The following is a 23511-nucleotide window of genomic DNA, read 5'->3' as shown; positions in this document are numbered from 1 at the left end:
TTCCCGATGCTCTATACTCGGAATTTCTTCCTCAAAGCAGCCTGCATCATCTCTTAGTTAGTCGGTGTAGGTTTTGGTTTGCCTTCAATTTTATATTTTGCCATGCAGGGGCTCCCGAAGAATAGCTTGTTTTTAGTCTCCTAGCAGTGGTCAGCGAAACTTAGAAGACGTGGTCTTCGAGCCATTGATATCACACGAGGTATTTATCCGTAAATTTCCACGCATTGCTAATATGGTCCGTCCAGCATTTAATCAGTATTACTCTAGACATCCCTGGGTATCACCATTGATCTCTTTCCAAAGTACAAATGTCATTACAAGGACATTGAGCCGTAAAATATGACAGATTTTACTATGGCTCTGAAATATTCCCAAGGATTAGTGAAATTGATGCCTTCTTTAAATGACAAAAAATAAATACAGAGAATAATTGTTTCGGCGGAGAATCGATAAGAGGGTCACAGAATAATTTCTAATAGCAAATTTCTAATACCCTGCATACCCTGCGATGCTGCGATTCATTTTCCTAAAAGATCAGTGCACTTGATTTTTTTAAATCTTAAATATATTTCTTTGAAAATCAAGAAGTGCTAGTCAAATTTTCTGCTAAGGGATATTTGTATATAATTATAATTTGTGAATTATGGGTTTATCTTTAAAATACTTTCTTTGGGTATTTTGTTGTTCAATTCTTTTTCGCTTCATCGTTTTCACCTCTGTAAATTACGCGTGATGTTCCTTTACAAACGAGCTTGCCGTTGGGCTATAAAAGGAAGAAGGTAAAGACACACCACTGACAATTGCTTTGTCCTTCAAAAGTATAAAGACAACCCTTGTCTCACTGTCTCAGTTCCCCGGGGAAGTTTAGAATTCCGCTGGGGTAGCTATGAAAAATTTCAGCGGGTCTGATTTGAGATCTCTAAAGCTCCCTTGCTTCAGAACTTCCAACATAAAGGTATGTGGGCTTTTTAATATAGCTCGTAAATAGACCATGTAAAGTTTTCAGAAAGCTTTGTGACAGACTTTAGGAACGAACTTTTTTTTAATTGAAACTTACTAATACCGTTGCTGTCGAAAGAATGTTTAGAACGATTGTGAACTAGAACGCTCTCTAAGTAAGTAAAACAAACAAAAGTGTTTTTCTGACCTGTTTACGGCATTTCATAGGATTCGCTGGGATTGGTGGGATTGGTGGTATTGGAGGTATTGGCGGTATTGGTGGAATGATGGGTAATTCTTCAGCTGAAAGTGAAATAGTAATAGTGTTGTAATATCAGGTCAATTCTTCACAGGTTATGGTGAATATTAAGAAAACAGATACGCTGAGATCATTGGTATGTCCCTTTTAACTTACTTGTAACTTTCGGAGTCGGAGGTTTTGTCACCTCTGGAACAGGCGGCGGGGTTCCATCAGCTAAAGTCAAAAGAGATTTGTTATGTTTAAGACTGATCCTCTGTTTAATATTTTTAGGGATTTCTAAGATTCAGATATTGACTCACTTGTAACTTTTGAAGTTGGAGGTTTTGTAACTTCTGGAACAGGCGGCGAGATTCCATCAGCTAAAGTCAAAAGAGATTTGTTATGTTTAAGATTGATCCTCTGTTTAATATTTTGGGTTACTTCTAAGATTCAGATATTGACTCACTTGTAACTTTTGAAGTTGGAGGTTTTGTAACTTCTGGAACAGGCGGCGGTATTCCATCAGCTAAAGTCAAAAGAGATTTGTTATGTTTAAGATTGATCCTCTGTTTAATATTTTGGGTTACTTCTAAGATTCAGATATTGACTCACTTGTAAATTTTGAAATTGGAGGTTTTGTAACTTCTGAAACAGGCGGCGGGATTCCATCAGCTAAAGTCAAAAGAGATTTGTTATGTTTAAGACTGATCCTCTGTTTAATATTTTTATGGATTTCTAAGATTCAGATATTGACTCACTTGTAACTTTTGAAGTTGGAGGTTTTGTAACTTCTGGAACAGGCGGCGGGATTCCATCAGCTAAAGTCAAAAGAGATTTGTTATGTTTAAGACTGATCCTCTGTTTAATATTTTGGGTTACTTCTAAGATTCAGATATTAACTTACTTTTAACTTTTGGAGTTGGAGGTTTTGTAACTTCTGGAACAGGCGGCGGGATTCCATCAGCTAAAGTCAAAAGAATTCTTTTGGTTTAAAATTTATTCTCTGATTAATATTTTGGGTTACTTCTAAGATTCAGATATTGAATTACTTGTAACTTTTGGAGTTGGAGGTTTTGTCACTTCTGGAACAGGTGGTGGGATTCCATCAGCTAAAGTCAAAAGAGATTTGTTATGTTTAAGATTGATCCTCTGTTTTATATTTTGAGGGATTTCTAAGATTCAGATATTGACTTACTTTTAACTTTTGGAGTTGGAGGTTTTGTAACTTCTGGAAGAGGTGGCGGGATTCCATCAGCTAAAGTCAAAAGAGATTTGTTATGTTTAAGATTGATCCTCTCTTTTATATTTTGAGGGATTTCCAAGATTCAGATATTGACTTACTTGTAACTTTTGAGGTTGGAGGTTTTGTCACTTCTGGAACAGGCGGCGGGATTACATCAGCTAAAGTCAAAAGAGATTTGTTATGTTTAAGATTGATCCTCTCTTTTATATTTTGAGGGATTTCCAAGATTCAGATATTGACTTACTTTTAACTTTTTGAGTTGGAGGTTTTGTAACTTCTGGAACAGGTGGCGGGATTCCATCAGCTAAAGTCAAAAGAGATTTGTTATGTTTAAGATTGATCCTCTGTTTTATATTTTGAGCGGTTTCTAAGATTCAGATATTGACTTACTTTTAACTTTTGAAGTTGGAGGTTTTGTCACTTCTGGAACAGGTGGCGGGATTACATCAGCTAAAGTCAAAAGAAATTTGTTATGTTTAAGATTGATTCGCTGACTAATATTTTTAGGGATTTCTAAGATTCAGATATCGACTTACTTGTAACTCTTGGAGTTGGAGGTTTTGTAACTTCTGGAACAGGTGGTGGGATTCCATCAGCTAAAGTCAAAAGAATTCTTTTGGTTTAAAATTTATTCTCTGATTAATATTTTGGGTTACTTCTAAGATTCAGATATTGAATTACTTGTAACTTTTGGAGTTGGAGGTTTTGTCACTTCTGGAACAGGTGGTGGGATTCCATCAGCTAAAGTCAAAAGAGATTTGTTATGTTTAAGATTGATCCTCTGTTTTATATTTTGAGGGATTTCTAAGATTCAGATATTGACTTACTTTTAACTTTTGGAGTTGGAGGTTTTGTAACTTCTGGAACAGGTGGCGGGATTCCATCAGCTAAAGTCAAAAGAGATTTGTTATGTTTAAGATTGATCCTCTCTTTTATATTTTGAGGGATTTCCAAGATTCAGATATTGACTTACTTGTAACTTTTGAGGTTGGAGGTTTTGTCACTTCTGGAACAGGCGGCGGGATTACATCAGCTAAAGTCAAAAGAGATTTGTTATGTTTAAGATTGATCCTCTCTTTTATATTTTGAGGGATTTCCAAGATTCAGATATTGACTTACTTTTAACTTTTTGAGTTGGAGGTTTTGTAACTTCTGGAACAGGTGGCGGGATTCCATCAGCTAAAGTTAAAAGAGATTTGTTATGTTTAAGATTGATCCTCTGATTAATATTTTGGGTTACTTTTAAGATTCAGATATTAACTTACTTGTAACTTTTGGAGTTGGAGGTTTTGTAACTTCTGGAACAGGTGGCGGGATTCCATCAGCTAAAGTCAAAAGAGATTTGTTATGTTTAAGATTGATCCTCTCTTTTATATTTTGGAGGATTTCCAAGATTCAGATATTGACTTATGGTACTTGTAACTTTTGAGGTTGGAGGTTTTGTCACTTCTGGAACAGGCGGCGGGATTCCATCAGCTAAAGTCAAAAGAGATTTGTTATGTTTAAGACTGATCCTCTGATTAATATTTTGGGTTACTTCCAAGATTCAGATATTAACTTACTTGTAACTTTTGGAGTTGGAGGTTTTGTAACTTCTGGAACAGGTAGCGGGATTCCATCAGCTAAAGTCAAAAGAGATTTGTTATGTTTAAGATTGATTCGCTGACTAATATTTTTAGGGATTTCTAAGATTCAGATATCGACTTACTTGTAACTCTTGGAGTTGGAGGTTTTGTAACTTCTGGAACAGGTGGTGGTGGATCAGCTGAAAATGAGCGAAACAAAGTTGATTTTGTTGATTTTGATGGTCGTCTTTGTGAAATTCATTCCTAAAATTTTTGTTGTACTCGTTTGTTTCTCTTTGTTTTCTTATTTCACTTGTTGAATTTCGATCGATTTTAAGTGGTAATTTTTCGTTCTTAGAGTTTGAATAAATCCCTAAAACACCCTACCCACCATCCTAAGGGCTTTGTCATGCGTAAGGCACACTCTAATCGACGGGTGCGACCCGGATGACGGCTAGTTCTATTACTGTTATCGTTCTGTTCTATTACTATTATTTTGAGCATCTACAACAAGGGCAAGGTTCCCTCGAGGTACGCTTTGGGATAAGTGGATTTTTTCTACTTGAAGTGGTCGTAGATGTGGTTGTGGTTGTTGTGGTTGTCGTTGTCTTTGTTGTTCTTGGCCTTGGCTTTGGTTTTGGTTTTGCTATGAAATAGAAAAGGTGCTGATCTCTATAATTTTACCCAGATCGAATGACTTAAGAAAATGGCGAAAAGATTGTACACTAAATATTCAAAATTTACACCCAACGTTTTCACTTTTTCCTCGATTGCAGACGAATACTCAAAAAAGGGCACTGATTCATAGTTTAAATGGTAATAGTATGTTGAGAGGGATGAAGTTATGTATGTATGTATGTAGTATGTTGTAGTCGTTTAGACCGAATTCAACTTATCAGATGGCCCCATTTACACCAACCCATTTTCAAGCCGAAATCGCCTAAAATGACGTATTTGTCCAATTTGACGTCAAATAATTTTGTATAGAAACACTTTTTTTTATATAGAAATATCATTCCCTTGAGAACGGACCGAGTCCGAAACATGTCGGGAAAAATCAAAATATAATAGCCGCATTCTTTTTCACCGTCCAACATAGTATGTTGTAGTCGTTACGTTTAGGACATTTTCCACAAGATTTTTTACAATTCCGATTCATATATCTTGAATTGAGGAAACATTGATAGCGTCTTGCCCAAAAAGGACATCTCGAGTCTCTGTCCACGCATACTCTTGTCGTTGGAAGTGCTAATGATAGAGACAAAAGTAGTTTAATTAATTTTAGTCAATACGATCTTAAGTCGATATGAAGCAAGTCGCTACCCATAATTTATTGCATATCTTTATGTTTATATTGTTGTCATCTTCTGACGGCTTAGTACAGATTTATATTATTTGTGGGTCTGTACCCGATGTTATGACTATGTCTATTTAGCTATCTTTATTCTTCTTTCCTCTCTTCTGATGCTGTCAACTAAATGATGGTTGAATCTTGTTGTATAAGCCTGAAAACTCTCTTAAGTTAGGCCAGTTAAACGTAAAGGCATTAGCTTGATAACACATGTATCTATTGCATTGAGATCTTGTACTTTGCATTATCCCAGAACTATATTCTAATCACAATCATTGAAACATTCTTTTTGCAATGAAAAAATTCTTACCTCTACATACACCACAAGTTTTTTGACATCGATTTTGATAATAATATCTTCGACAATAGCCGTGATTCCTCCAGTACACACAACGACGGTCAATATCGAAACATCTTCTAGATGGAACTGGCGGATATAAAGGAAATAAACCCAAAAATATCCCTAAAACGACTCAAAAATGTTATTATAGCTGTTTAATTCTGCACGTGACAGATGTTTTATCGGACGGGGGTCCATGTTAAGTAGATAAGGAGAAATTTCGACTGTAAAAGATTTGCCTCTTTTTGCCAAAATATATCTCAAATCTGCTCAAATTGACTTCTTCCCCTGAAAGAGTTTTGTTATTTTACGTATGAATTTACTCAAAAATAAGGTAAGGGAGAAAAGAATAGAAACAAGGGTAAAATTTCAACCGGATAGAAATTCGAACAAAGAAGTGATTGAGGAAAGTGATTGATTTTGAATTTTTGATTTTTAGGGTAAGTTGGGCCTGTACAAACAACTATTTCGATTGTTCTCGTCCAATGCGTCCAAGGTACTTTACAGACTGGTCTTGGGCGAGGGATAAGGCACCGTCCACACTTCCTTCTACATTGTAGTGTAACATATGTGCTTGTTCTACAGTAACGTGACCAATATACACATCTTCTGCTCGAGTCATTGCATACTGTAGGTGGAACGAAAGATCTATTGTCAAAATAGTTGCCTTTTGAAATTGAGACTTTTTCACTAAAATCAGTTACATTAAAAGTCAATTTTCAAAGCTGACGATAAATTCGGAAAACGTTTCCAAAAATGTTTAAGAAAGACTCCTTAATCATCTATTAAAATTCAATCTAGAAATGAAATCTTGTCGCTTTTGATTGTATTTGAGAGTGTTGCGTGACCTCTTTTGCTCCAATTGTCAATAGAGGGGGAATATAGATGAAATCGTCTTTTCGTTGATTACTAAACAGTCTCTTAATCACATATTGAGGGCCTTAGAAATAAAAACCATTAAGTCAAGGAAGTGGAAAGAATTCGGAAAGCAAGGGAAGACCGGGTCGGAGTAAGAAGTGATGGATGTTTTTACTATGTTTCAAGCTTCTACTGCCGCCCATTACGGCTATAAGCTCCGTACATATGTATATTTCTCCGCGAATACTCTCCATCCAACGGACGAAAGAATCGTCTAAGAGTCCTACCTTGCGATTTAGCCACTATGACGTACGTCACAGCAACTAAACATATAGTTAACCAATTCATAGCCAGGATATCTCGTCCTTTCTTTGAAGTGTGATGAACTTAATTCAAAAATTGCTGAAATTGTCAACAATAATTTCCTCTCATATCAAATTTACACTACCAGGTTAAAATAAAAAAATGATAGATCAACATCACCAAACTGTCGGTGCTTTTTAAGAAGTAACGTTATCGTTAGTGGACAGCAGGGTAGCGGCCTGGCTTAATTTTCTTGGTGGTGCAAACTATAAAATTGGCGCCCCTGGTACTTTTGTCCTTACTTGCGCCCTCCATCATTAAGTGGAAATATTAAACTGTAAGAGCAGTGACTGGTTGAAAGTAACGCCCAGAATCTTTGAGTTAAAAAACTTTTATTTATACGAAGGTGGTGGTAATGATAACTTGATATCTAGTTTCTTGTTATAATTTTAAATGTCATAGTTTTCTAAGCAAGGAAAAAAATTTATATTTTCAACTTTTAAAATGTCTAAAAATGCCTCAATTTATCTTATATTTAGCACCAAAAATAAAGCTCTTCAAATAAAAAAAATGAGCTGTTGATACTTGAAATGGAAATTTTATACCAAGCAAGTCGATTTGGTCTATATTTTTGTTTTCTAAAACTTTATCAGAAAAATTACCTGATAATGTTAAAACTTTTGCGCCGCTGGTCTTACTTTACTCTCCATTAAAGAAATATGGCTAAAAAAGGCCCCCAAAATTTGAAAGTTGGCAGGAATAAGGGTGCTTTTTAATTTAGGCGCCGCAGGCAAAAAATTTTGAAGTTGAATTGAGACAGAGAGCAAAACAAAATACTGAAAGTCGCAAGGCAATACTGAAGAGAGAAGCTGCTGCAAAAAAGGAGAGAAGAATGAAAAAGAAACTAGAAAATGAGCTCGAAGGTAATTTATTATTCCTAAATTTCTGTCCAGTTTTAGAATGCAATGAACGAAGGTGTCATAATCAAATTAATCGCTTTTAGCCTTTTATCGCTTGTGTGGCTATTTGTGTTGCTATTGATTCGATTTGATTTAACGTAACAATTTGTCATTCTTTCCTTAGAGCAATCCGCGCGTACTACCATCGAGAATTCACCATCATCACCGTCGCAATCCAATACCGAAGATGTCACCGAACAAGAAATTACGAGCCAACCATCAACCTCATCATCAACCACCGCCACCACCCCAACGTCAGCCTTTAAGCACCGCAGCACCAAATGCCGCTCCTTAGCCCAAGCTGAAAAAAGCCTTCCTCGCAGTCCACGGAAACGCAACGAAATTGTGAAGTTAATGGCATCAAAGCACTTGAAGATCAGTTTCCAGCAAAAGAGAGGTCGCAAAGAATGTCCATTATTGAAAGCTGAGGAGGAATGGCTATTTGCTTTCTTAGACCGACCCGACATATCCCGCCAAACACCGGGTCGAAAGGACAGTGTTTATCTTCGAAAAGTCAACGGCAAGAGTGAATATGCTCAAAAGAGATACTTGCAGTGGACTTTAAAAGAGCTTCTTGACATCATCAATGGGAACAAAGAAGTAGAAAAGAGCTCATCTTTTCGCGAAGAGTTTGAGAGAGATCTGTCATTTAGGCAACTTCATAACTTTATCAAGATGAATAAACAATATAAATTTTCAAACCAAACACCACACGAATCGTGTACGTGCGAAGTTTGTGAAAATGTCCATCTGTTAACCATGGCTGTTAACAGAAAAATTAGAAATATTGATAACAAATTACCGACTTCCGTGAAAGAAATCATAGCTGAGTTCTCCTGTCTTGTACCGAAAAAAGAGTGCAGTCTAAGCCGTTGTGATGAGTGCCCAGTCGTTAAAGTCTGCAAAGAAGACTTTCTAAAAGAGGACGATCAAGATGATGTATCATTAGATGAGTCTGAAGAGGGCAGCGAGAATGAAGAAACTCAAGATGAAATCAAATATTTTGAGTGGGCTACGGTTGATGGTAAAGCAGCCAAAGTTCAAAGATCCGTGGGATATGACGAAATTGGAGATATCTTAGCAACCAAAATTAAGGAGTTGAAGCTTCACATTCACGTTCGCAACGAACAATACCAAATTTATACCACACTTAAGGAAACGATGCCTGGAAATGCCATTCTCCTTCATGTTGATTACGCTGAATCGTACGAGAATAAACAACAAGATGAATGTCAATCAGCCTACTTTGGGCACACAAATTTCAGTATATTCACTGCAGTTGTTTATTTCAGACGCAACGGTGAACTTTTGCATGAAAACATTGTTATCGTATCAGAAACCACCGACCATTCGCGAATTGCTGCACACAGCTGCATTCTTAAAGTTATCGATATAATGATGGAAAGGCATCCACACTTCAGCCAATTTCATTCGATCGATCTCCATATATGGAGTGATGGTTGCGCCAGCCAATTTCGCTCGAAGTACGTCTTTGCGCTTACACAATTTTTTCCGCAACCGTTCATTGTAACCAGATATTACAATGAACGGCATCATGGCAAAGGGCCGATGGATGGCTTAGGTGGTTGTGTAAAGAATTTGGTGTATCGGGCGGTTATGAGCAAGAAGGAAGTAATCACAACCCCTGAGCAGTTTGCACAATGTGCTCAGAAGTTGTCAAAAAACGTCGTATGTGTATACATGCCGTCCAAGGAAGTCATGCGTGAACCTGGGTCTATTGAGAAGGCACCTTACAATGCCGACATGCAGATACTCCAGGTTCACATGGCAAAAATAGAGAACACACGAGCTGGATTTCATTGTATGAAGCTATACCAGATTGCCTCAGATCCAAAACCGTTCTACACTCAATGGTACAACAAGGCTGATGGAACTGTACCATGTGGCCATTTTGACACTGTTGATTTGGATGAAATTATCACTACATGTGCCAAATGTCTCTTGGGTGAAACTGGTGACGGGTGGCTTCAATGTCCCAGATGTAGCCAATGGTATCACGATGAATGCTTCTATGAATCTTAAACTTTTGAAAGTTATCATTTTTGAGTTGTTTGAAACTATTCCATTCTCTTGTTGTATAATGATTAGTTTTTATGTCGGACAGACATTTTATAACGTTTTACTTCTTATATCTAGCTATATTTTGAAAAAAAAATGATTAAAATCAATTCTTATTCATATTCCATGTCCCTGTGTCTTATTTTCAACTTAAAAAAGGTTTTACCCAAAATATTGGTAACTTTGTAAAGTCGATAATTTTTATGTCGGACGGACATCATCTTTTGAACTAAAATTAACAAACATTGGCTATATTTCGAAAGCCTAATTTTGGAAGACTGATTTTTGGTACTGAAGTGGTCAATTTAGAACTTGAAAAATGATCTTCACGTAATATAGATTTTTTTGTCGCAAAATGTCCGTCCGACATGTCCGTCCGACACAAAAAATCCAAAGGTCTGTCTACCCAAATTTCTGAAACAGAGGTAAAGCTTTGAAATAAAAAATTGTTAAATTTTATTGACAATGTACAAGTCTCGAGAAATCCAAAAAATTGAGACGATACATCTATTTTTGAGATAACGATGCACTGTTTTCTAAAAAGGTTGAATTTTCGGGTTTCTATCGTGTCCGTCCGACACAAAAAATAGTTGGAGCAAAATAAAAATTTCAGTTCCAGAACTTCCAGTCACTTATCAATTTTCTTAAAATATAGCTTATGGCGAAACTTTTCCCTGCTTTATATGTTTTAGAATCAACAGAGTCAATTTTCACAGGGGTCCAAAGTATCGATTTGTCCGTCCGACATAAAAACCTATTTTGTAATAGACCCTGCACTGCACACCCTGCACCCCCTGCCAGGCCGCCACTGAGCAGGAGATCATCCTTCAACACAACTATAATTGCGGACAACAGACGTAGAGCCAGATATTATTCGTCCTAACCGAGTTTTCGTCACCTCGATGTTTTTACGCAAGAAACACTATCAAACAGTTGAAACCACCCTCAAAAGTTTGAGATGATTTGATTGGCATTTTATAAAATTCTTCTTTCCCGTATAAATAGTTGTTTTGTGTTAGACTAGATTATCAAAATCAAAAGCGAGGCTTTAGCGCGTCCACGCGTTGTCCTGAAAGCCCCGAAAGGGCCAGACCCGACCCTCCAGGATGGGAAATGAAACCAATTATTTCCCATCCAAAACGCATGGACCGCTTGATTTTCACACAAATGCCAGATTGAAAATAAAATCCTTTGCTTGATTTTGAAAAATATGTCTCGCAGAAACAAAGAACTTGCCTTAGAAAGGTTAAATATTCATCTATAGCCCCTTCTGGGTTTTAAACTTAATGCGTTCACCATAAGAGTGCACTCTTTTTTTAGGATTAGTATAATGTGGAAACCACCATGCAGCTTGACTTATAGCTACACTGATATGGTTTCCATACGAAAACAAAGTTCACACTCATCATAAACGTGTTTTCCCGAATTGAGTTTAAAAATTTTTTCTAAAAAAAACAAACAAGATAGTTTTTCAAAATTTCTATATTTCAAAACTCGATCTTGAGTATACAGAAAATACCATAATATGCACGTTTAAAAGTTCTCGAAGTTCATCCTTTGCTCAAAAAATGTATGTATATTCCTCTAATTTGTTCCAATTTACCAGGCCAATTATTTCTTGACATGTTGGACATGTTCGAAACAATAGATGTGATATAGTTAGTGCTATTCTCTCCATAGCATATTTCAATTGACATTGCCCAAGTCATTTTCATCGTCACCCTTTTCGTCCATTGTTTTATAAATCCAATCAACATATTGACTGACTCGTGTAAAAGTTGGGAATAATTTGGACGTTTTACATTCGTCATGACCAAAACTGACAACTCCTTGCAATACCTAGAATAAAGAAAGGAGTCTTAACGGTCGATCGAAATGACTTTTGAACAATAGATCTCGAATCTTAAATCTCGAAACATTATTTTAATTGAATGTCAATAGAATTTTAGCTTGAATCGACAAGATTGAAAAATGTAGATAATTTTTTTACTTTTAAAAGTAACAGCAGTTTCAAAAGGTACTCAAAAATTTTATAGAGAGCAATTATTCCCATAAAAAGAATAACAGTTGCAAAAAAATATTCCCGTCAATAATTTTATTAACCTTCTGTTACTACTTTTCCAAGAGGCCCCAAAAGAATCGATAAATTTCTCAAATTTGACATAACATGACTTACAAATCGTTTGGATGCGTTCATACAGACATATGGGCCACCGCTATCACCCTGACACGTGCTCAGGATGTTCCTCTCTGAGCCACCACACATCATATTATGGTTGATCAGTGGTTTTCCTTTGAATCGATTCTTGACTGCACATTTTTTATTCGTCATTAAAGGAAGTTGGCCTTCCATAAGTACTTCTGATTTTTCACCCAAATAACTGCCGTCCGTTTTTCCCCACCCTAAATAGATTATGAAATCTCAGTAAGGATTGAAACTTTAGAAAAGACATTAACAACTCTAACCATTTTTCGACCTGAAATCATACCAGAGCCATTCCTAATTGAAAAGGGTCAAAACTTCTGTTGGGAGTAAAAGGTATACCAAGAAATTTCATTTACATGAAAAACTCATAGCTTTAAAGTTTCAATGTCAATGAAAGATTTAACGAAGAAAAATGTGTATACCTATTTCAATGTTTTGGTTAATCACGCAATCTTTGGCGTATTGACATTGAAACTTTAATAATATAAATTTCAAAAAGAACTATCGATATATATATTATGAAAATAATATTGCACTGGAACGGTCGAAATATCGACTTTGATTTCCATTAGAAAACAATAATTTTACTTGTGAGTTATGTATGTGTCAGTGTTGTGCGCAGATTTGTAATACTTGCGCAGATTTGTAATACCTGCGCAGATTTATAATAAACTTTGCGCAAATTTGTAATACTTGAGCTGCGCAGAAATGTAATACTTCTCTGCGCAGATTTGTAATTTGGAATTGATATTTTTATTGGTAACCAAATTCTATTCTGCGAACAAAATGCATTAAAAAAGACTTAGAAAATAATACCCAAATAAAGTTGTGATTATTGAGCACATCAAATAAATAATCAATTAATATTTCTTTTCTAAGCAGTGCTTTTATAAGAAATTTATCTGGTAATATAAAAATTGTTTATGAGAATAGCGCGGACATAATTTTTTATAAAAACTGCTTTTATAAGAAACTAATCAATAACTCGTAAAATAAAAATTATTTCTTGTCGGTAACTGTTTATTTCGAAGTAAACAAGGTACGAAGAATAACATGAACATTTACATTTTTTATAAGAACTGCTTTTATAAGAAACTAATCAACAACTCGTAAAATAAAAATTATTTCTTGTCGGTAACTGTTTATTTCGAAGTAAAATGAAAATACTTAAAATAAGCAAAATCCCATGTTTGTATTGAAAGAACCAAGCGCCGAAAGCTAATTTTCATTAGATTAAAAGATATTGATTCGTTTGTTATAAAGTTGATGCTTATAAGAAAAATGAAAATATTAAAATTATTCCCAATCCCATGTTTGTATTGAAAGAACCAACTGCCAAAAGCCAATTTCCATTAGATTAAAATATATTGATTCGTTTCTTATAAAGTTGATGCTTATAAAAAAAATAAAAATATTGAAATTATTCAAAATCCCATGTTTGTATTGAAAGAACCAACTGCCAAAAGCCAATTTCCATTAGATTAAAATATATTGATTTGTTTCTTATAAAGTTAATATAACCTTTGTGTGATTTTCTGATTATTTTCTAAGTCTTTTTTTCGAAACTTTTCTTTGTGGGAAACATATGCCCTCGAATTAAAAATCTAAATTCCAAATTACAAATCTGCGCAGAGAAGTATTACAAATTTGCGCAAAATTTATTACAAATCTGCGCAGGTATTACCAATCTGCGCAGAAAGTATTACAAATCTGCGCAAGTATTACAAATCTGCGCACAACAGTCAGTTTCAAAGACTTGAGATTTCAAATTGTCCATTAGGTTTAGAATGTTACTCTATAAACAAAATATTTTGCTCAGGACTATGGATAATTTTTGTGATAAGAAATTGTTTTATACCTGTGATGAAGCACTTTGAATTGAGTGGAATCTTCTCATTTCGTTGTGGTAGGCATGCAGTGTTGACACTTGTATTCGACAATTTAGCAGGTTCTTTCAACTTGATGACTGCTATATCATGTTCAAATTGTATTGTGTATGCTTTTGCATATTGTGGATGAACCCAGTATTTCTCCACTTGTATGACTTGCTCGCCACCCTCGTCTATGTTTCTATGATAAAGTCAATACTTTTTGGCTAAAAGGGTCTATTGGTGAAGAGTAGGTTCGAAGCAGTGAGTGAGAGGTGACAGATTTATGTGACTTTTTTGTGGGATATTAAAAATATGGTGGTACCTGGCTGACTTTTCATTGTAGAAAAATGCATCAGAAACCCCTTCTAATTTTTGATTCAAAAATGGAGTTATTTGAATTTCCTGCTGCACCTTTTCACTGGGAAAGTAAAATGTTGATGTCCATTGTTTGTATGAGTCGAGTTAGTAAGATGGGTTAACTTCTTATCTAACCTAGAATAACCTCATACCTTTTAAAATCGTTCAATACAATATGCATATCTTCCTTTTCTTTATAGAATCCACCATCAAAAACACAATGTGCTGCCGTCACCAAATACTGTGGATGGATCAACGTTGCACCACAATGGTGCTCACCATACAGATATATTGCAGCTAGCCAAGGCCATTTACCACGACTGGAGATTTCACCACCGACAATGAAGGCTGAAATCTGTTTGCTCAATGTATTGTAGCCACAGGTAGCTAAAATATTATTACTGATATATCATTGGGCAGCTTTTGGTCATTTTAATCGCGTCAGCCCAGGGAAGAATTATTCGAGGCACTATGAATTTAGGCTGTCCGGCCTCGCACTTATTGCTATGATTATAGTAATGCAAACATCTTAAAAACCAGTGTCCACAAATAGGTACACAATATTTAATGACATATTTTATGTGTGTGGCATGCATGTATCAACATAGTACAAAAGGGTTAGTTCAAGTTGATAAACATATTTCGCCCTTGTCACAAAGAGATTTGGTTCAAGTTCACCAGCTTCCAAAATGGTCAAATGTATGTTTTTCCTAAATAAACTTCAGATTGGATATCATTCGGCTATGGTAAACTGAAACCCAACCCCTTTTTTGTAACTTTTGTAGCAAATCTTGATCTAAGTGCATGTAAAATTCTTCTATTGTCAACAAAAGAAAAATACCGTCATTTCTCGAGGCATATGTTGGAGGAACGGTTGTTGTTATGGTAGTCGTTGTGGTGGTCGTGGTTGGTCTTTTTAGTCCTTGTTTCTGCTGTTCCTTTTCTGATGAAGTCGTTCTTAATGATACCGTTGGCTTCACTATGGAAAAAGTCATTTTTTATTGGTGTAGCATATCATAAATTCACTAATTTGGAAATTAAAGAACGAGATACAAGAACTACGAACCCGTAGCACTGTAAGATTATACACTTTATCGCAATAAGAATTGAAAATTCAACAGACTTGATTTTATTTATTGTAAAGCATTTTTGAAGAGCTTAATGTCATATGGGTTATCATAACCGCTATGAATATATGCTGATTGGAAAGTAGAGGATGATGTTTCTAATAGAAAGAATCTCATTGCATGAGTGACCATGTTGCAGCACAGGATTATTCTTTCTGATTCTATAAATGAACATACCATTTTCGTCAGCTTTACATTGTCTGCACGATTTCTTACAGTATGTGTACATGAAGCCTTTATTTCGCTCACAAAATCCGCCCTTCGCCCAACGCCCACAATTCTTGTTACTGTCTATACATGACGAGAAGGAGCCTGGATGAAAATGAAAATTGTAGATCATATAAAGTTACAACGCGATATTAAGGAAGATTTCAGACATTGATCTGTAACTACTCGACTGGGTCGAGCTTCCCATATAAAAGAAAGCGTATCCAGTCTCTGAGTTGACTAGTCCGCCATCTTGTTTTTAATTCTGGTTGTCAACAGCGCGATTCGAAATGTTTTAGAATTCGAACGTTCGGAAATCTATGGTAAATTAGAAAACTCACAGCGGACTAATGACTTCAAAACTGGACACATTTCAACGAGAAAATAGGGAGGGAAGTTAGCCTATCTAGTGTGTAAAGGAATGTGATATCTGTGGTTTCAGAGTAGCTCCTTTTTATCTCATAAGCATCCTTCAATAAATATTTTCCTTCTAAAGAATATTGTTAAATTAAATGATGTTTCTACATGTTGACTATTGTTCAACAATCTACTTTATATCCTACCAGGGAGGGGAAATTTCCCCAAATCGGTCCTACCCATTATACAGAAAGTCTTATCAAAGGTTTTCAAAACACCAACAACTAAGGACAGTCTTACTAGGTGATTTGCACAATCCACAGGATTTTTTACAATGTTTTCGCAAATAGATATGAAGTGGTCGTTTTTTACAATTCTGGTTTTGCCAGATGTAGCATTTGGCGTATGTGTCTTTGCATTCTGAATCTGTTTCTTCAGCAGCATCTAAAGACAAGAATCAATGTTGTGAATTTAGGTGCATTTAAGAAAAGCAGAGTAGTCACAGTCTTTATCTAGCCTAGTTAACTAAGCCCGTATTCACAAGGCTAGGACACGGCTTATGGCAATATAGCGTTTTTATTATATTTATTACATTTTTTATATTTACGGATTATAAGTTTGCCTTGGAATACTGGCTTAGGGAAAGGGCGCGTTCATAATATGAACGCAGGATTCGGTGAGCTTCTGATTGGTCAGAGTGGGTCACGTGGTAAAAAATCGGGAGTTTTCGTGAGCGATAGAATTTTATAATTATTTTATCAGAAAACGAGTAGAAGAGGATGAGACTCATTGAATGCAAGATCTTTCTTCGATTATATTATGATGTGATATTTGGAATACTGTATCAGAAAAAGTTTTCAAGACCTGATCCCGACCTAATCGTGCTTCTCTTGTTTTTGGGAAGAATTGAACTGATGAAGAAAAAAGAATGCTATTCATCGTAAAGACAGCAAAAGTTGCTTGTTTCCAGAATGGCAAATAATAAAGTAACGATTTGTGATTGAACATTGACTATCGTATGTGGCAATATATAAGAGACAGTACACAGATCCTATGCTGTAGTTCTGTATTCTGATTGGATTGCATGACATGGTATTGTATTATACTGTAATGGATAGATGATAGACAGTTCTTGGTTTTTGACTGGTTGTGGTTTCTTGTTGTTTTATGAAATTGAGACTTTATGCTCGATTTTACAGACAATGACATCTTTCGTTTTTGAAGAACATAAAATTGTCGGTGCTTATTTTCAGTGACAGCTATACGAATTCAAGACTCAAGAAAATGTTTTTTTTGAGGCCCGGAATTCCCGAGTTATTTTTTCCGAGTTAAAAAAACCGAGTTAAAAAAAACCCGAGTTATCCCGAGTTATGACGTCATTTTTGGAATTTAGTGACGTCATTTTTCATTTCATAACTCGGTTTATTTTGCTTCCTTTAACTTTCCGAGTTATTTTCCATTTTTTAACTCGGGAATTTTTGCTTCCTTTAACTTTCCGAGTTATTTTCCATTTTTTAACTCGGGAATTTTTGCTTCCTTTAACTTTCCGAGTTATTTTCCATTTTTTAACTCGGGAATTTTTGCTTCCTTTAACATTCCGAGTTATTTTCCATTTTTTAACTCGGGAATTTTTGCTTCCTTTAACTTTCCGAGTTATTTTTCATTTTTTAACTCGGGAATTTTTGCTTCCTGTAGCTTTCCGAGTTATTTTCCATTTTTTTTGGCTTGTAAAAACAGCCAATAGTTCCAATAAGGGTCACAAAATCCCGAAATAATCAGTTTTTTCCTCAATTTTTGCGGCACCCGTCAGCTCGCAACCCTAGTATCCCCGGGGCTTCTATAAAGCCGAACGGGTCTTACACGATCCTTCCATTGTTTTTCAATAACACAGGGATGTGCCAAGCCAAGGGCGACTTTTCTGCTTCTAAAAATTTTCTCACGAAAATTTAATGTTCATTCATTCGCTTACGTTACGTTTATTCTTTGTACGTGTGACAACGAGTGACAAAAAACCCCGGGGGGGGGGCAGCTGGGCAAAAGGACCGACGGGTATGTGCGGGTCCTAAGGGTGCCTTTTCCAATATGTTTAAAATGCACTGTAAGGGTCGGAAAAACTAGAGATGCACTGTAAGGGTAGAAATTTCAGAAAATTCTTGAAAAATCTAGATATTTTGACCAAAAATGCTAGAATTTTGACCATTTTTTGCACGAAAGGGATCGAAAATTTGGGGGAAAATGCACTCTAAGGGTATGATTTTCACTGATTTTTGCTGCACTGTAAGGGTGCAATTTTAAAAGCCAATTTTTGGCCCGCACATACCGTCAGTCCACAAACCCAGTGCCCCCCCCCCCGGGCAAAAAACTCGACTAGCAGTTTCCTCGTTGCTTAAGTAAAATTTTCCAGTATCTTTCACTTCACATAAAAAGACGGGGGTAAACATTCGAATAACAATATACCTTCAGGTCAACATTTAAAGACTTTCCACTATGAAAAAGTAGCGTATTTTACCCCCGGAATGTTTTTTACCCGCAAGTCTAATAAGAGCCTTATGACACAAAAAGATTCGATTCATAATTCGAATGTTTTGCAAAGGTCACATGCGTGCGGGAAACTTTCGAATGTTTTTCTGTAAGTTGATTTGGTGAGTGTGTGCACTCTGGACAGTTTTATTTATTTATTTTTTAACATCTCTCATAAAAATCTACGAATAGTCTGCGAAATGATTGATTCAAGAATCGTTGGTGATTCATTCAAATTTTTTACAGCGAAGGGGGAAGGACTCAGTGGATTTTTCTGAGAATCTTGTCATGTCACTTACAGTATTCTTTAATGAAATAGGGAGGAAATATGAATTTTGAAATAGCTTTATCTCATCACTTACCTGCAGTATTTTTTGAGATTTTATTTATGCTGTAATATTTTTGAAGGGCTTACACTTTGTTTATCTAGCTAAACTTCAGTTCTTGCTTTTCAATTATTCACTTGTTTGTTGATTATTCATTTTATTAAGCAAGTTAAGGTTTTTCTAGTTGGTAATGGATGGTTATGTCTTTGATTTAGGTTGGTATGGGATCAATAGATTAAAACTGGTGTTTTTTTTATGAAGAAAAATAACTCGGAAAGCTAAAGGAAGCAAAAATTCCCGAGTTAAAAATTCAAAAATAACTCGGAAAGCTAAAGGAAGCAAAAATTCTCGAGTTAAAAAATGAAAAATAACTCGGAAAGTTAAAGGAAGCAAAAATTCCCGAGTTAAAAGATGGAAAATAACTCGGAAAGTTAAAGGAAGCAAAAATTTCCGAGTTAAAAAATGGAAAATAACTTGGAAAGTTAAAGGAAGCAAAAATTCCCGAGTTAAAAAATGGAAAATAACTCGGAAAGTTAAAGGAAGCAAAAATTCCCGAGTTAAAAAATGGAAAATAACTCGGAAAGTTAAAGGAAGCAAAATAAACCGAGTTATGAAATGAAAAATGACGTCACTAAATTCCAAAAATGACGTCATAACTCGGGATAACTCGGGTTTTTTTTAACTCGGTTTTTTTAACTCGGAAAAAATAACTCGGGAATTCCGGGCCTCGTTTTTTTTGGGGGGGATTGATTACATTGTTTTGTATACGGTATTTTAGCCTGCTAGTCTAAAGTTATTTTTATTTATTTTGTTGAAGGTTATTTTTATGATGAGCTTTGTAAAAATCATACAAAATACTTTTATGTCAAATCACAAAATTATCACTCAAGAAACGAATTTGTCTCTTGTTGACTTTCCCATAAAACATAAAACACGAACATAACTTTTTGAAAAAATGGAACAAATTTTTCCTTCACTCTCCATCGGCACACTTTAATCTTACAATAAGAGCCAATCAGAAGATAGAAAAAAAGACAAAATAAAAAAATTCTAAATAATGTTTTGATATTATGTTCTGTGTGGTCTGATTTCATTTTTGATATGAAACGAATTACGTCAACGACGAATAATTATGCAAATTATGTGAGTTTACGTTATCCCTCGCCGCTAAATTTGAATTGTCGTTGTTGTCAGTTGATAAGCTACCGAGTTTACTGTCCCTAAGCTAGTTATTCAGTCACAACTTAACCATCAGATTTATCCAAGTGACTGAATCAAACTAGCTTAGATTTCTAGGCTAGTCTTTATCTTCGTATTTAGCTCGAATTCAAAGTAGGACTAATAATTAGTCAGCCAAGCTGAGCTTTAACATCGGTGTTTTCCACCCGCTGCAACCGTTCTGTGAACTTTTTAGTGGGAACCTAAAGTGGAAACTCTAAGTGGGAATCCTAAAGTGGGAACTCTAAGTGGGAACTCTAAGTGAAAACTCTAAGTGGGAACCCAAAAATTAGAACCCAAAAGTTGGAACCCAAAAGTTGGAACCTCAAAATCGGAACCCAAAAGTCGGAACCCAATAGTCGGAACCCAAAAGGGGGAACCCTGAAGTGGGAACCGTAAAGTGGGGACCCAAATTGCGAACCCTAAAGTGAGAACACAAAAGTGGGAATCCAAAAGGGGGAGCCCAAAAGTGGGAACCCAAAAGTGGGAACCCTTAATTTGGAACCCAAACATGGAAATCCAAAAGTGGGAACTCTAAGTGGGAACCCTAAAGTGAGAACCCAAAGTGGGAACCCAAAGTAGGAACCTCAAAGTAGGAACCCAAAAATGGGAACTATTATCCTTTTTGGCTTCGAATTAAGAAGATATCGAGACAAATTATCCTTAAGGTTCTTTCAAGAGATCTGAGATATTGTTCATTTGAGTCCGAGGATCTGCGAGGATATGTTTTTAAAGAATGAATTTATGCAAAAATTTATACAAAATCGTACAATCGACCACGACAAAGATCTAAACTGAAATGACAATTTGGGGAACTTCCAAATCGTCTTCCAAAAATGTTGTGTAAGAAATGTACCTTTGTTCTTTGGGCATGTACCGCACGTCTTCTTACAATTAATCTTGACATATTTATTGGTACTGCAAGAACTGTACCACCTTCGACATTGATCGTCCTTGTCTTCGCAAGCTATAGAACGAATTTTGAAGGGTTTCATGTAACTAAAATGTTTCTGATTCAAAAAGCAAACGTACATTTCCAAGTTTTGATATTTTTTTGCACAATGATGTACTTCAAGGAAAGAAATGGCTTGAAATGGAGAGGTATAAGTATAACAACAAAATTGGTCGATCCTGCGTGGTTTTCCTTTTATTTAGATTATTATACCCTTACAATGGTCTCTTCCCCGTTAAATTTCACACAAAGTATTTAGAAAACCCTGGGAAACTGAACATGGACATTTAATGGTCTCGTGTTCAAAAGCCTGATAGAGTATATAGCATAAGGCAGCTAAAAGTTTGGCAAGCAAAGAGGTGACAAGTATATTATCAACTACCAGCTAAATAGTAGATTATGAAGCACTTACTAAACACTTACTTTCCTGGCATTGAATGCATGCCAACCCAAGAATCAACAGGGTCACCAAATGTAACCAACCCATTATTGATATGGACAGTTCTTTTATGCAAAGCTCTACGCCTACTATGACATAGCGTGAAAGGTTTTTGGTTTGTGTCTTGACGACAAGATTATTAACTTACACCACAAAATATCATATTTTATAGGTCTGTTTTACTTCTATCGACAATTACACTTTGCTTCAATGGTTTTGCACCCTAATCTTTATAAGGTCGAAGTTATCTATACTTGCTTGGACTGTTCTATACATTGTTTTACAAAAACACCCGATTGCTCAGGGGGTGTTATACTTAGTCAGTTTTTCCTTCCCAGGTCTTTCTAAAGGTAAGAAAAGGAACACAAAATCAATAGTCTCTTAAAAGATCGGTTTACCAGGAAATTCTTTGAAAGTGTTGTCTCAAAGGGTCACTTTTTTAAGAAAATTTAGTCTCTGAAACGGCCTGTTTTGGCCCATGATGATTACACACTCGATATTCTCCAACCTAAGTACCTCCATATCATATCATCTGTCATGGGTGGATATTTCTGAAGGCAGGAAATTGAAAAAGTCAGGGCACCCACTTAGTCCCTCTAAATGTTTTCAGCTTCTGTTATATGGTAGGATGCCTAACCTCATTTCTAAATCAAGCAATTCTTTGTTCTTTGGTTGTTTTTATGTATGAAACTGGTAGGTTTTGTTCTTTATTGTCTGTGTAACCAATATTAACACTGATTTTTCTACCACACACGGATTATTCAAAACTTCAACCTACTGCACTTGGATGGATCTTTGAACTGTTCCTTTTTCGGGCACATTGAACGCCTATACCTTGCGCAAAAAACTGTATGAATGGAATGTTTTTCCAGTTTACCAAGTTTTTCTGGAGTCTCATCTTTTGCGTTTGACCAATAAGAAGCTTCGCGGGTTTTCGAAAATAATAGCAGCAATATTTTTTGCGATATTCACTTTGTTTTGCTTGGAAGAGCTTGAAGCATTCCATCTAGCCCTTCGGGCTTTATAAATCTATGGGTTATTGGAGGCTTAAATATCTGAATTGTATGATGAGAAGACAAACAATAAACACTTAATATACGCGTTTCGTGTAATCGATAGACGCGATACTTTATAATATTGAAATATGAGCTCAAAAAGTTGATCGCACTCTTGAGCCAACCTGGATGCTTCTATAAGTTAAGATTTTCTTCTGTCTGTCCGTGGATGGGAAAATGGCTCGAATTGCAAAGACTGTTTACAAAAGGAGGTCTGGAAAGCAATTTGCAGGATAGTCAGCTTGGAGCATAGTTAAAATCGACTGATTTTGTCACTAGGTAAAAGGATGACTTTTTGCACTCTAATGAGATATTGACTCGACTTTTAAAAACTATTGCGTGGGCAGCCGCCAACACGCAATCGAAATATCAAATAAACTTTATATTTTCCTCTGTTTTTTTTTTCAGTGAATCAGTTGACTATACCTATCAGTTAGGTCCAATCAACATTCAGTCTATCTTTACCAGTTTAACAGAAACTTAAAGGTCAAAAGGGCTTAAATAAAGAAATAAATAACCTTTATTTTTGTAGCACGGCTCTCATATCATCTCGTTAAAAGGAAACTTGATATGTTTTTCTTCGCGATGACGTTATAGGTACACTTTCACGCCTCAATCACTTAATTTTGATAAAATGGATTTTGTCTGTCAGCACTATACACAGTAGACGTAATCTTGATTTCAATTTGTCATAAGAAAAAGCGAGTCCCATATTAAAGTAGGTTTATGAATTCTACGAGGTCACTACTCATCTCCGGGACTCTGAATATACAAAATTATAGCTAACCTACAAAGAATTGAGAATTTTCTCAGTAGTTTTTCAATATCGATTCCACTGAGATAATTCTGTTGTTGGAATATCGGCAAACAGGCGTTTGTTCTTATAAGAATTTCCGAATCTTTAAAAAGGTGTGAGATCGATAATCAAAACATTACGACGTAAATGACAAATTTTCTGTTTTTATAAAAAATGGAATATTTCGCTTAGAAAAAAGTTA

The 23511-nt window shown here is 35.6% G+C and overlaps 2 protein-coding genes across 2 annotated transcripts; both read right to left on the bottom strand.

The window, feature by feature from the left end:
* Positions 1 to 543: 543 nt before the first annotated feature.
* Positions 544 to 6301, bottom strand: LOC136808718 (uncharacterized). The gene is made up of 23 exons (XM_067065260.1): positions 6214 to 6301; positions 5105 to 5236; positions 4551 to 4634; positions 4132 to 4188; positions 3986 to 4045; positions 3840 to 3899; positions 3689 to 3748; positions 3543 to 3602; positions 3397 to 3456; positions 3251 to 3310; positions 3105 to 3164; positions 2960 to 3019; positions 2668 to 2727; positions 2522 to 2581; positions 2376 to 2435; positions 2230 to 2289; positions 2085 to 2144; positions 1939 to 1998; positions 1793 to 1852; positions 1647 to 1706; positions 1501 to 1560; positions 1148 to 1242; positions 544 to 763 (listed from the first exon to the last, which is right to left on the bottom strand). Exons 1-23 carry the CDS (start codon positions 6299 to 6301, stop codon positions 686 to 688), a joined length of 1554 nt encoding a protein of 517 aa, XP_066921361.1. The 3' UTR covers positions 544 to 685.
* Positions 6302 to 11471: 5170 nt separating this feature from the next.
* Positions 11472 to 21578, bottom strand: LOC136808724 (chymotrypsin-C-like). The gene is made up of 9 exons (XM_067065266.1): positions 21443 to 21578; positions 20924 to 21034; positions 16304 to 16447; positions 15617 to 15751; positions 15154 to 15291; positions 14465 to 14699; positions 13943 to 14154; positions 12055 to 12281; positions 11472 to 11717 (listed from the first exon to the last, which is right to left on the bottom strand). Exons 1-9 carry the CDS (start codon positions 21504 to 21506, stop codon positions 11565 to 11567), a joined length of 1419 nt encoding a protein of 472 aa, XP_066921367.1. The 5' UTR covers positions 21507 to 21578; the 3' UTR covers positions 11472 to 11564.
* Between the last annotated feature and the right edge of the window lie 1933 nt (positions 21579 to 23511).

Source organism: Clytia hemisphaerica, unplaced genomic scaffold (genome assembly GCF_902728285.1).
Source record: "Clytia hemisphaerica strain Z4C2 unplaced genomic scaffold, Clytia hemisphaerica genome assembly, whole genome shotgun sequence".
In the NCBI taxonomy this organism is placed as follows: domain Eukaryota; kingdom Metazoa; phylum Cnidaria; class Hydrozoa; order Leptothecata; family Clytiidae; genus Clytia; species Clytia hemisphaerica.
Note: the sequence above shows the minus strand (reverse complement) of the source record. Positions and strands in the feature narration are given on the sequence as shown.

What these genes read in the sequence shown, in the direction of transcription:
- LOC136808718 (XM_067065260.1), bottom strand. Translation starts at nt 6,301, where the DNA reads ATGACTCGAGCAGAAGATGTGTATATTGGTCACGTTACTGTAGAACAA. An exon ending in CACATCTACGACCACTTCAA is followed by an intron (nt 4,189 to 4,550) that starts GTAGAAAAAATC and finishes GCTCATTTTCAG; the next exon opens with CTGATCCACCACCACCTGTT. An exon ending in TCCAATTTCAAAATTTACAA is followed by an intron (nt 1,707 to 1,792) that starts GTGAGTCAATAT and finishes TTTTGACTTTAG; the next exon opens with CTGATGGAATACCGCCGCCT.
- LOC136808724 (XM_067065266.1), bottom strand. Translation starts at nt 21,506, where the DNA reads ATGGGTTGGTTACATTTGGTGACCCTGTTGATTCTTGGGTTGGCATGC. An exon ending in ATGTAAAGCTGACGAAAATG is followed by an intron (nt 15,292 to 15,616) that starts GTATGTTCATTT and finishes CTTTTTCCATAG; the next exon opens with TGAAGCCAACGGTATCATTA. An exon ending in TTCAAAGTGCTTCATCACAG is followed by an intron (nt 12,282 to 13,942) that starts GTATAAAACAAT and finishes TAATCTATTTAG; the next exon opens with GGTGGGGAAAAACGGACGGC.